The sequence below is a fragment of the Heloderma suspectum genome, chromosome 7, assembly GCF_057233095.1.
Source record: "Heloderma suspectum isolate Gila_16-S chromosome 7, 16-S_ref, whole genome shotgun sequence".
In the NCBI taxonomy this organism is placed as follows: Eukaryota; Metazoa; Chordata; class Lepidosauria; order Squamata; family Helodermatidae; genus Heloderma; species Heloderma suspectum.
This window is the reverse complement of record NC_139464.1, coordinates 24,595,848-24,609,198: the sequence shown is the minus strand read 5'-3', so window position 1 is coordinate 24,609,198 and position 13,351 is coordinate 24,595,848. Positions and strand designations below refer to the sequence as shown.

At 42.6% G+C, this 13,351-nt stretch overlaps 2 protein-coding genes across 2 annotated transcripts in view; one reads left to right on the top strand and one right to left on the bottom strand.

Annotated features, from left to right (window-relative positions):
• The window catches only part of CACNA2D4 (calcium voltage-gated channel auxiliary subunit alpha2delta 4), a 204,852-nt gene that overhangs the window by 81,836 nt on the left and 109,665 nt on the right, over positions 1–13,351 (bottom strand). The gene's annotated exons all lie outside the window — the stretch shown is intronic.
• Positions 2,005–13,208, top strand: LRTM2 (leucine rich repeat transmembrane protein 2). The gene is made up of 3 exons (XM_084809318.1): positions 2,005–2,071; positions 9,450–10,040; positions 12,754–13,208. Exons 1-3 carry the CDS (start codon positions 2,005–2,007, stop codon positions 13,206–13,208), a joined length of 1,113 nt encoding a protein of 370 aa, XP_084665444.1.

Sequence of the window (13,351 nt, the reverse complement as noted above, 5' to 3'; positions counted from 1 at the left end):
CAAGCCACACAATGCAGGTGCATCACCACAGCTGACCATGGAGAAATTGTTGGATTAGGTGGCGCATTTGGGATTCACCAGGGTTTTATTGTTGAACTTATTTTGAATGCTGGAGGCATGGGAGGTAGCCTTGGAACTTGTGAAATGATCCTAGCATGTACATCCCTTGATTTTTCTATACTTGATTACTGTTGTTGTTGTCGTTCAGTCGTGTCCGACTCTTCGTGACCCCATGGACCATAGCACGCCAGGCCTTCCTGTACTGTACTCTGCCTTAACTATTGAACAGCATTTTGTTTGAAGTGACATTGAAAGGTCTGTCCGTGGTATTAGATCTGTGATGGCCCACAAACATATGGAATATCACTTGGTGCTGGAGTCATCAAATAGGATACTTATACGTAGTCAGAGCATGGGTCCATCTAACTCAGTACAGGCTATATCAACTGGCAATGGCTCTTCAGAGATTGAGAAAGGAGTCTTTCCCAGCCCTACCCCAAAATGCCAAAAATTGAACCTAGGACCTTCTTCATACAAAGCATGTGTTCTACCACTAAGATACAGTGTGAACTTACCTTGAATGTGCTTCTAAGCATATGACGAGTGACTTCCTCTTGCCAGTGAGCAGTTGCACACATCTGGGATAAGAGAGCTGGATGTTCAGGTCAGAAGGTTTAGCTTCCAGACAGGCTTAAAGCTGGCTGGGACTTCTCTTATTACAAATTAATTGAAGCACTCAGGACTCTGTACAAGGTATTTGGATTTAACTAACAAGGCTTGGAAAGTCATGTGTGTCAATATGTACAGGAGTGTGGCAGCCTTTGCGGATGAAAAAGAGGAGTCCAGGTTGGGTGGAGGATTCCTTCAACTCGGCTGGAAAAAGCCTCCGATTAGGAACCATATTCTGAACTTAACACATAGACAAACTATATGCAAGGCAGGCACAGGGCAGATTCAAATGCTCCCTAGAGCTCTCCCACTGCTACTCCCCTCTATATGACGTTGCCCACCGGGTGGACAGGTGATTGCCAACACTCCTCCAGTTTAAAGTGCCAGGGATAGAATGCAAAAGGGATACTTCAAGTCTTTCTGCACAATCAATTTCTCCCCTTCCAATGAATGCATGCTTATTTCTCGATTGCTGCATGTAATCTGTAAGTCTTCCCTCAAGGCTGCTCCTCTTTTGCAAGGACACTGTATTTTTTCACCCCTCAAAACTGTTATTTTGTAAATGCAATACTTCCTCCAGGTAGCACATTTATTGCTACTGCATTTTTTTGTGTAGAACACAGGTACAGGCAATGTTAGAGATACATACTGGATACTGTTTCTTATACGTTTAGTTACTAACCATGCAATACAACCCCCTCCCACCCACTTCTATGCCTAAACTTCATTTTATTTTATGTTTAAAATATTTGTAGGTGACTTCCCTGCTGCAAAACTCCAATATGCCTGCACTGATCTAGCAATGAATACCACTTGTTCAGTACACCTTGGCTATTTCTACTCTCTGCTTGTGGTACATTAGAATTTGGTTTCATCATATCCATGGGTAGGAGGGCCGGCAATAGCCTTTTTGCTGCCCCTTCCACGACCCACTCCTCCTCTTCCTCCATCAATGATTGGGAGGCACTAAGATGATATCATGCCTGCTCATTGCATATAGAATTCCTAGAGCAATTGCTGGGACTGCTCTAGGAAACTTGCATAAGTACACCAAACTAGCACCATTTTGGAGGCATTCCTACTGTCTGCCAATCCTCTGTGGGTAGCTTTAAAACAAACTTATTAAAGTAACCTCACCTTGCCTATTAGTTTGGACAGCTAACTTTACTGAGGTCTCTTCTAGACCTAGATATGATTCTGTTAGACACCTGACAGCCATATGCTTTTTGCTCTGCTTTTGTCTTCTAGATTAGCCAGATTGCTGTTCAGTCCTGCAAGAACGTGTGCCAGCCTGGCTGGCAGGCATAAGATACCGTGGGGAAAACAGCAACCATCATGTTGTCTCTGAGTGGAGGCTACTGGTGGAGCAACAGGCTTTCCCTGACATGGAGAGAAACTAGCTGTAAGTACTGTTCAGGTTGTTTGCTAAACAGGAGGCCAGCCCCTGACTCTCAAATAATGGGAAAGGAAAAAAAAAGTGTTTTTTACTTTACAAGGGAGGATCCTGCTCTAGCTTGCAGATTCTTTCTATGAGACGCAGAATGGTGGTACCATCTTGCTCCTAATGACAAAAGGATACACAAGATGTATGGATGGTTCTATCACCTTTCACAATCAATGCTTAAAAAAAAAATTATGTCTACATTTTAATAATCACACCAACCCATATTATACATTTTCCAATGGTAACCCAACCCCCCACCATTTTGTAGTGCTAGGAAGGCCACACACTCTGAGGGGAAAGTCTAGATGCTATGTTCTTCTGTGGTAATGATTGTTGTTGTTGTTCAGTCATTAAGTCGTGTCCAACTCTTCGTGACCCCATGGACCATAGCACGCCAGGCCTTCCTGTCCTCCACTCTCTCCTGAAGCGTGCTCAAGTTCATATTCATTGCATTGGTGATGCTATCTAGCCATCTCATCCTCTGTCGTCCCCTTCTCCTTTTGTCTTCAATCTTTCCCAGCACCAGAGTCTTTTCCAGGGAGTTTTCTCTTCACATTAGGTGGCCAAAATATTTGAGCTTTCGATTCAGTATCCGTCCTTCCAATGAGCAGTCAGGGTTGATTTCCTTTAGGATCGACCGATTTGACCTCCTTGCAGTCCAGGGGACTCGTAAGAGTCTTCTCCAGCACCACAGTTCGAAAGCATCAATTCTTCGGCGCTCAGCCTTCCTTATAGTCCAGCTCTCACAGCCATACGTTACTACTGGGAAAACCATAGCTTTGATTATATGAATCTTTGTCAGCAAGGTGATGTCTCTGCTTCTTACTATGCTGTCTAGGTTTGCCATAGCTTTCCTCCCAAGGAGCAAGCGTCTTTTAATTTCATGGCTACAGTCACTGTCTGCGGTGATCTTGGAGCCCAAGAATGTAAAATCTGTCACTGCTTCCATTTCTTCCCCTTCTATATCCCAGGAAGTGATGGGGCCAGATGCCATGATCTTCGTTTTTTTAATGTTGAGTTTCAAACCAGCTTTTGCACTCTCCTCTTTCACCCTCAACAAGAGGCTCTTGAGATCCTCTTCGCTTTCTGCCATTCAGGTGGTATCATCTGCGTATCTGAGGTTGTTGATAATTCTCCCGGCAATCTTAATTCCGAGCTGTGATTCAGCCAACCCGGTGTTTTTCATGATGTACTCTGCATATAAATTAAATAAGCAGGGCGACAATATACAGCCTTGTCATACTCCTTTCCCAATTTTGAACCAGTTAGTTGTTCCATGTCCAGTTCTTACTGTTGCTTCTTGACCCTCGTACAGCTTTCTCAGGAGACAGGTAAGGTTGGGTACTCCCATCTCTTTAAGAATTTGCCACAGTTTGTTGTGATCCACACAATCAAAGGCTTTAGCGTAGTCAATGAAGCAGAAATAGACGTTTTTCTGGAATTCTCTTGCTTTCTCCATGATCCAGTGAATGTTGGCAATTTGATCTCTAGTTCCTCTGCCTCTTCGAAACCCCGCTTGTACTTCTGGTAGTTCTTGGTTCTCATACTGCTGAAGCCGAGCTTGTAGGATTTTGAGCATCACCTTGCTGGCATGTGAAATGAGTGCAATTGTACGGTAGTTTGAACACTCTTTGGAATTGCCCTTCTTTGGAATTGGAATGTAAACTGACCTTTTCCAGTCTTGTGGAAAACTTGTTGAGTGTTCCAAATTTGTTGGCATATTGAGTGCAGCACTTCAACAGCATCATCTTTTAGAATTTTAAATAGCTCAGCTGGAATACTGTCATCTCCGCTAGCTTTGTTGTTAGTAATGCTTCCTAAGGCCCACTTGACTTCACTCAAGTCCGGCTCAGGATGTCCGGCTCAGGTTCAGTGACCTCACTATCATGGCTATCAGGGACATTAAGATCTTTCCTGTATAGTTCTTCTGTGTATTCTTTCCACCTCTTCTTAATCTCATCTGCTTCTGTTAGGTCCCTGCCTTCTTTGTCCTTTATCATGCCCGTCTTTGTACAAAACATTCCCTTGAGATCTCCGATTTTCTTGAAAAGATCTCTAGTCTTTCCCATTCTGTTGTTTTCCTTGATTTCTTTGCATTGTTCATTTAAGAAGGCCTTCTTGTCTCTCCTTGCTATTCTCTGGAAATCTGCATTCAGTTGGGTATATCTTCCCCTTTCTCCCTTGCTTTTCACTTCCCTTCTTTCCTCAGCTACTTGTAAAGCCTCCTCAGACAGCCATGTTGCTTTCTTGCATTTCTTTTTCTTTGGGATGGATTGAGTTGCTGCCTCCTGAACAATGTTACGGACCTCTGTCCATAGTTCCTCAGGCACTCTGTCTGTCAGGTCTAATCCCTTAAATCTATTCATCACCTCCACTGTATATTCATAAGGGATATGATTTAGGTCATACCTGAATGGTTTAGTGGTTTTCCCTACGTTCTACAATTTAAGCCAAAATTTTGCAACAAACAGCTCATGATCTGAGCCACAGGCAGCTCCAGGTCTTGTTTTTACTGAACTGTATAGAGCTTCTCCATCTTTGGCTGCAAAGGACATAATCAATCTGATTTCGATATTGACCATCTGGTGATGTCCACGTGTAGAGTCGCCTCTTGTGCTGTTGGAAAAGAGTGTTTGCTATGATCAGCGTGTTGTCTTGGCAAAACTCTATTAGCCTTTGTCCTGCTTCATTTTGTACACCAAGGCCATGCTTGCCTGTTATCCTGGTGATTTCTTGACTTCCTACTTCAGCATTCCAATCCCCTATGATGAAGAGGACATCTTTTTTTGGTGTTAGTTCTAGAAGGTGTTGTAGGTCTTCATAGAACCGATCAACCTCAGCTTCTTCGGCCTCAGTGGTTGGGGCATAGACTTGAATTACTGTGATGCTGAATGGTTTGCCTTGGATTCGTACTGAGATCATTCTATCGTTTTTGAGATTGTACCCCAGTACTGCTTTTCCCACCCTTTTATTGACTATGAGTGCTACTCCATTTCCTCTAAGGGATTCTTGCCCACAGTAGTAGATATAATGGTCACCTGAATTAAATTCGCCCATGCTTGTCCATTTTAGTTCGCTGATTCCCAAGATGTCGATGTTCAGTCTTGCCATCTCATGTTTGACCACCTCCAGCTTACCTTGATTCATTGATCTTACATTCCAGGTTCCTAGACAATATTGTTCTTTACAGCATCGGATTTTCTTTTCACTACCAGACACATCCACAGCTGAGTGTCCTTTCGGCTTTGGCCCAACCGATTCACTCTTTCTGGCTCTACTTGGAAATTCCCTCTGCTCTTCCCCAGTAGTATATTGGACACTGTCCGACCTGAGGGGCTCATCTTCCGGCGTCATATCTTTTAGCCTTGTGATACGTTCCATGGGGTTTTCTTGGCAGGAATACTGGAGTGGGTTGCCATTTCCTTCTCCAGTGGACTACATTTTGTCAGAACTCTCCGCCATGACCTGTCTGTCTTGGGTGGCCCTGCACGGCATAGCTTATGGCTTCACTGAGTTATGCAAGCCCCTTCGCCACAACAAGGCAGTGATCCATGAAGGGGGTGGTAATGATAGGTGACCAATAATACACATCTAGAAAACCACATTCTGTTCATGAGAGCCATGTCCTATGTATTCACCAGACCATTCAAATTAAATAGCCACATTTCTAAGGGCTATTTATACTCAAATGTTTAAAACATTCACGTTTTGCAAATGTCAAAAGCGAAAGGATAGGTGGTATCATTTGTGAAGCATCCTATGGTGGCTCGATTCCATGTTCTTTATGGTGATTCTGGCAGTGTGAGGTCAGAGAAGCTGTGATGTGTTATGGTGCTAGAGAAATATAAGTTATCAACAGCAGCAGCAGAGCACTATGTATACAGCAAAATACATGCATGCATACTCCAGCTACTCTTTTCAACTAATTGCTTCCAAAGGAATTTATCTTGTTCATCTTCTCAGTAAAGAATTATTGCTGGAGCATCAGCTCCAGAATCTAAGAATGTGGCAACTCCAAAGCAGAAGCAGTAGAAGTGAAAGGCAGGTTAAGTGTACTTCAATGAACCACCAAGCAATCTCTGCAGTGCATTATGAAAAGGGTTCATTAATGAGGATACATGCAGTTAAGCTAAGCAGGGGGTATAGACTCTAACAAAAAAGTGTGACTAGGGGTCAGAATACAAGATGTCAATGAAATTTGCTGAGGGAATTATTTCCTATTGCCTAGGAGCCTTGCCTTTGTTATACACCCCTGCCTCCTAGATTGCTATTATAAATTATTTACTCTAGATGCCACTGAGCCCTGGTCTAATCTTATATTCCTGGATCATCTTACTAGAGTTCTGAACATCCCACAAAGTAACATTACCTTTACTTGACATAAGAGCATACAGTATGTTGAATATTTCACTTAGACTATTGTCTAGTAGCTACTGCTGCTTTTCATGGGATGAAAACTATTTTGCTGCTCTGCTGAGCATCCACAAATAAAATGGCTTTTTAGATCTGAATACACATATCTGTATCCCTACTTAATCACACCATGGCATTACTATTGTTTTTGCACAGGTATAACGTTGGAGCCTGTACTTCAGCAACTTAAGTAACAGGGATCCTCCCTCTCTTGGCCATTCTTCCAGCCGTAGAGTTTTGATGTACATTAAATTCCTGAATGAACCTAGATCTCTGACAGAGGCAGCAGTGTGCCATCACTAATGGTGGTATCACACAGGAGCTCAGCCAGCAGCTAGCAGACCGGAAGGCATTTGATTAAAACATAGAAGAGTGTCACCCATATAGCCTTACCTGATATATTCTCACCTTTCTCTGTACACAACGTAACTAAATGTTCTCTCATCATCACAGATATCACTGTATTATTAATATGGTACTTCTGCCAAGCATCCAAGAAAGGCAGGATCACTTGAATGACTCATGTCACTTCTTCTATCTCTTGTTCGTTCAAGCATCATCCTACATCCATAGACAGAGATGCCGGAGTGAAACTAAATACTTCTAGCCAGACAAAAACACTTGTGTCAACAGATCTCCTTTCAGGGCACATTGTAACATCTATGCTGTTGACCTTGACCCCTGCTTGGTAGGAAGGCAGCTGTGAGGTCTGCAAGTGCACTACAGACCACCCCTATTTTGGCTTTTGCCTGGGGTTCCCCAACATGGTCTTTGTGGCCAAATTGTGCCCATGGTCACCTCTCTTGGTGCCAGCCAGGCTCCTTGCCCTTCCTAATAGATTTTAAACATTTTAAATGTGTATATGTTATCTGGTTTGTTCGACTGTTTTCGTGTGGTGTCTTTTGTCACATGCACGCGCGCGTGTGTGTGAGCACGTGTGTGGTCTTTTCCTTGGTTGTTGTTGTTTTCTTTTTTGCATATGTGTGTGTGATGTTTGTTTCGCCTGGGTTTTGTGCATGTATGTGTGTGTGTGGGGGGATGTGGGGGTTGTTTTGCCTCTGTCTGTGTGAGTTTCTCTAAACATCACGTTTGCCTGAAATTGTTATGCATTGCGTGAGGAAATACGTGATTTGGCATTTGTGGCTCAGATCCTACCTCTGCCTTGTGCTAAGATTCTTGGCCATGTTACTTGTCTCTGAGCCTCATCAGTTTGTTCTTCTGTGAAATGGGTGTTGGAACAGAAAACTGTGGGTTCAAAAACATGGTTTTGTGTTTTGGAACTCAGACCCCGCCTCTGCTTTGTACTTAGGTCATGGGAACATTATTTTTCTTTTAGCTTCACCAGCTTGCCTCCTAGGAAATGGGTGTTTTGTGACTGGGCACATCCACTATGGTAACCATTTTCTGAGAGCATCCACAACACTCCCAAAATTCCAAATGTGCCTCCCGGCCCAAAAAAGGTTGGGGAACCCAACCCATAACTTCAGTTAGGAGAGTTGGTGTAGAAGCACTAAATAGCATCTTCTGGACATATGCAGATGTGAATTCACTTAGCTGAGAGGTAAGAAAATCATTAAGATCAGGTAGAACCCTCTTTTTCTTTTGGTTTTGTTATTCCATGATGGGAAGCTGATAGCAGAGCATCCATTCTCTTTAGGGGATTATATCTTTGGAACTAGATGCCTGCTGTACTGTTATCGTTTGAGTGCTTATTTGTTGACCTTCAGGAAATGGTACAAGGTGTATCTTGTTAGCCTGCCTCATCTCACCTTTTGGTCTTCGTTTAGATGTTCCTTATTTAGTATGTGTTTTGGTAATTTATATGCCGCCCTTTAGCACTAGCTGCATCTTAGAAATGTAAAACAAAACATACATTAAAATAAAGCAGCTGCTGGAGTCGAAACCAGCCCTGTCTATTAATAATACTATCAAAAAAACACATTGAGTGGATAATTTTTGCTTTAAGAAGAATACCTTAAAGTTATCTAATTAACTATTAACGGAACTATTATTTATTTCATTTTTTATACCACCCAATAGCCAAAGCTTTCTGGGCGGTTTATAAAGATTAAAAATATTTAAAATACATAATATAAAAGCCATTTACACACAAACATATAAACAGAAAACACACACACCATTTTAACAAGTAACAATAAGAAATCCCAGGACCGGGTTAAAAATGTTATTATATGCTGCCAAATGCCTGAGAGTAGGGGAAAGTCTTAACCTGGCACCAAAAAGACAATGTTGGTGCCAGGTGGGCCTCACTGTGGAGATCATTCCATAATTGGGTGGCCACCACTGAGAAGGCCCTCTCCCTTGTTGCCGCCCCCCAAAGCTCCCTCAGAGAAGGCACCTGGAGAAGGGCCTTAGATGATGAGGACAATATACAGGTAGCTCTGGATTGTTCTCCAACCATGTTTAGTTTCATTGTGTTTATTAAATTTCACAGCAAGCCCTCTGGAGTACACTGATCTTTCTTCCCCACGATACTATAAGGATGTTTATTCCTCAGCCCTGCTAACTCACAAAAGGTTGAAAGGAAGCTCGCAATGTGAGAATCCATCTGGCAGTACAAGGATTCATCTGTGGGAAAGCTCATTTGCCTACCAATCTGATCATACTACCTTCTTTAAGAGGAGATGTTTGTTTTTAAGTGGAAGCACTGATGTCTATCTGAACAGGTGGGGCTAAACAAACAAACATACATACATGCAACTGGTGATGTAAAGCTAGAACTGAGTGTGTTGAGAGACTATCCCCTGGGCCAGGAGGTGGATTCTTTTCATTGGATACTGCTATGATGACACTTCTGGATCTTGCTGCAATTTAAAGCAACATTCGTAAGTGAAACAGTGCGTACGTGCAGTCACTGAGAGTGTTTTAATATGTGTTCATTTTTCCCTCTTCTCTTGTGTAGTGCTTGCCTGTTGGCTTTCATTCTGTGCAGCAGAGTCCCTCATTGCTTGCCCCTCCTCTTGCAAGTGCAACAGCGGTACTCTGGAGGTGGACTGTAGTGGCTTGGGCCTTTCATCTGTACCCTTGGACATTCCTATAAATACCAGGACTTTTCTTTTCCTCAACAACCAGCTAAACACTTTGCCAGGACAGGCTTTTTCCAATCTCTCTGCCCTCCAGAGACTGGATCTTTCCAACAACTTCTTAGACCAACTTCCTGAGAATGTTTTCAGAGACCTAGTGAACCTCACTGAGCTACAGCTGAGGAACAACAGCATCAGGAGTTTGGACAAAGATCTTCTGCAGAACACTGCTCTTCTGCGTCAGTTGGATCTCTCCATCAATGGGCTTGCTCAAATCCCCTCAGGCATCTTTGATGACCTGCCCTCTCTCCACTGGCTTTCCCTCAGGTCAAATCGCCTGCAGAATTTGGACAGGGTGACCTTTGAGCCATTAGTCAGCCTGCAGCAGTTGCAAGTTGGAGACAACCCCTGGGAATGTGACTGCAACCTGAGAGACTTCAAATACTGGATGGAATGGTTCTCTTACCGAGGTAGGTACCATTTGAAAAACGTCTAAATATCAGTACTGAAGGGTATTCACTGCTAGACTTCGCTGGCTATATAGGGCTGAAAAGAAGGAGCTAGATAGAAGACACACTTTGGACAGATCAGGCTGACCTAAATTCTTGTTCTTGGACCAGGAGAATAGTCACAATGCATTTTAATTCTGCTGTTATGTCACAGTGGTGTATTATTGTAGCGTGGATTGCAAGTGCCTTCTCAGCCAAAGTACTTTTTGCAGATACTGACAAGTCATTCTGTCTCCCAGAGGTAAATTTATTTTGAGGGGATCAAGATGGGGAGGGGGTCAAGTCCATTAGATCATTTTACGGTTTCTGAACTTGCTGATCACAACTCACCACACTAGAAAAAAGATAGCTAGAGTGTAAAAATAATGACACGGAGCGCATTCAAATATTTTCCATAAAAATGCAATTTCACTAGTGCTGAGCATCAAACAACACAGGGAAAATACCAGAATTTATTATGGGGTTTGGCTTTTGAACTTTTAAGATTGGAGCTTAGCTCTACCACTTTACTGTGCCCACAAGTAAACTTTGGTTTCCACTCTCTTAATGGGGATTCACTGGCCATGATCATTTTGTGTCCAAGCCCTCCCATCTGTAAAAATGGCTCAACAGCATATATCTCAAAGGTCACTGATGTGCTAATTGACAGTAACTTTTGAGTCAATTAATTGGCAATATTACCGGATGGGAAATGTTAAGCATTTCTAACTGCTAATGCAACATCTCCTGTGCTACAAGAGCTGCAATTGCTGCCACCATTTTTGGTACTGGCTAATTACCTTTACGTGTGCGATTTTAATTATTAGAATTCAAATTCTTCTTCTGAGTCATCTAGCGAGCCCATTTGGGGGCCAAAGGCAAGTTAAACATCTTTATAAATTGCTAGTAGACAGAAAAATAATTAGCAATTTATGGGACATTCACCTTGCATTGTGCTGAAATAGGAAGAAATGGATGGCTCAAGGTAGAGTGATTTCTTAGAGGAGCAACCAATATCTCTTCGCTGATGGATACAGGGGTCTCCCATTTTAGCCACAGATGATTCAGGAGATTCTGATCCGCTAAAGATCCCTGGTTTCTGAGTTGAATGAGTTAGTATCTCAGAACCATCAGACCTGCACTGTTGACACCACTGGTAGTTATAAGGCCGGGGGGAAAGGGGAAGGAACGTAATGGCTAAGCCTCCATTTTCCATTTCCAGAGGCATATTCCACAAAGTCAGCTATCCCCATAACCTGAGATTGTTCAGGTGTCTCACACTTAGGCCCTCATTCACCTAGATAAATGCCTTCTGTCTTTCAAATACATTATCCTCTGTTATATCCAATTCCTTTGTAATATTATGAGTTGACGGTTATCTGACCAAATATAACATCATTTGTAGATCTTTCATTTGGGTCTCCAGTTTCTAGACATCAGTTGACTTAATCCAGTTACGACAGTACTGTTTGCTGGGATCATTTGATCCAGGGATAAGAGTACAGTCAGCTTTAGATGGAGCTACTCCCCTTAAGACACAGGTTTACATTTGGGGGATCCAGCACTGCTTTTGGATGCTCATGTGGCAATGATTACTTTTAACTTGCGTAACCTAGTATGCTGGCTGCACACTAGGAACCTCCAGAAAAGTATCTCTACTATTCCTGGAGAAAACAGACCTAATCATGGTCATTCATACTTTAATAACTTCCAGATTAGATCACTATAATGCACTCTACATGGGAGCTACCATTGAAAAGTGCCTGGAAACTTCCATTGGTCCAAAATGCTGCTGAAAGATTATTAACTGGACAGTTAACAATAACTCTGATTTTGTTCCACCTTCATTGATTGCCAATTTGTTTCTGGGCTGGTCTTAACCTACTAGCTTACTTTAACAATTACCTCCTCCCATATATATACTCCCTCCCTAGGGAACTCCGCCATGCCCCCTCTTTAATGAGCTTTCGCCGTGCATTAAAAACGTGATTGTTCAGGCAGGCATTTGGGGTGGGTTAGGGTATTTTAGAAAATGTTTTTATTGTAGAATTTTATTGGTTTAAACTGTTTTATTATATGCTTGTACATTGCCCAGAGTGGCTGGGTGACCAGCCAGGTGGGCGATTAATAAGTAAATAAATAAATAAAATAAATATACTTCTGAGGTTTGGTGGGTGGATAAAAGAGACAGGACCTTTTTAGTTGTGAATTTTTTTTTTGCAGTGCCCTCCACAATGAAGCTCACCTGCCACCATCATTGCTCACTTGTTATTGCTTGGTGAACACACGGCCCTTTTGAAGGCTTTCAGTGCTAGTCTAAACTGAGAATTTCTCCAGAATTTTTGTTGCTGTTACTGCGGTGTTGTGATAGTTGAATTTAAGTTTTTGTTATTTGTTTTATTTTAATGTTTTAACTGTTTGACTTGCTTGTTAGCCACTCTTAAACAATGAGAGTATTCCTGGATGAACCTACTGAAGCTAATAGCAAAGTTTCACTGTAACAATGATTCACTCTATAATTCTGCATTTCTTGACCCGTAATGGGTAAATATTTAACTAGAGAAGTAGAGATCACTCCAGTATATTTCAGTATTCAGCCAAAACAGCTGTACAGAAATAGATTATTGCACTGAACATGGTATGGTCCAACACCAAGACAAAGTACTAAGTGCACTTCTTTTTTCTTGTGGGATAGGAGGAAAGATAGACCAGCTGACATGCACCCTGCCTAAGGAGCTGCGGGGGAAGGATATGCGCATGGTGCCCATGGAGATGTTTAACTACTGTTCCCAACTGGAGGATGAGAACAGCTCTACTGTGCTGGACAATATTGGCCCTCCTTGCAATAAGGGAAGCCCAACAGCTCCCAAGCCTAAAACAAGCCCTGAAGTAGAAGAGGAGCCCAGTGTGGGTTGTCCCCAGAAGCAACGATACCGGCCTGTCAGTGTGCGCCGGGCCATTGGCACAGTCATAATAGCTGGGGTGGTTTGTGGCATTGTGTGTATCATGATGGTAGTGGCAGCAGCATATGGTTGTATCTATGCATCTCTCATGGCTAAATATCATCGGGAGCTGAAGAAGAGGCAACCATTAATGGGTGACACAGAGGGTGAACATGAGGAACAAAAGCAGATCTCCTCTGTGGCATGAATACTCTTGGAAATTAATAGCAGAAGAGAACAGGATACAACAGAGGCGTATGGCCTGGGCCTTTTCACAACTTCCCAGATATACAGATGGACTGTGCTACTATTCGATTCATCCAGTTAGTAAAATGTGCTTCTGGGTTCAAG

Bases quoted from the DNA above. Each gene is read 5' to 3' on its own strand.
- LRTM2 (XM_084809318.1), top strand. From the start codon at position 2,005: ATGTTGTCTCTGAGTGGAGGCTACTGGTGGAGCAACAGGCTTTCCCTG. The intron at 2,072-9,449 runs GTAAGTACTGTT...TCTCTTGTGTAG, and splicing joins GACATGGAGAGAAACTAGCT to TGCTTGCCTGTTGGCTTTCA. The intron at 10,041-12,753 runs GTAGGTACCATT...CTTGTGGGATAG, and splicing joins GGAATGGTTCTCTTACCGAG to GAGGAAAGATAGACCAGCTG.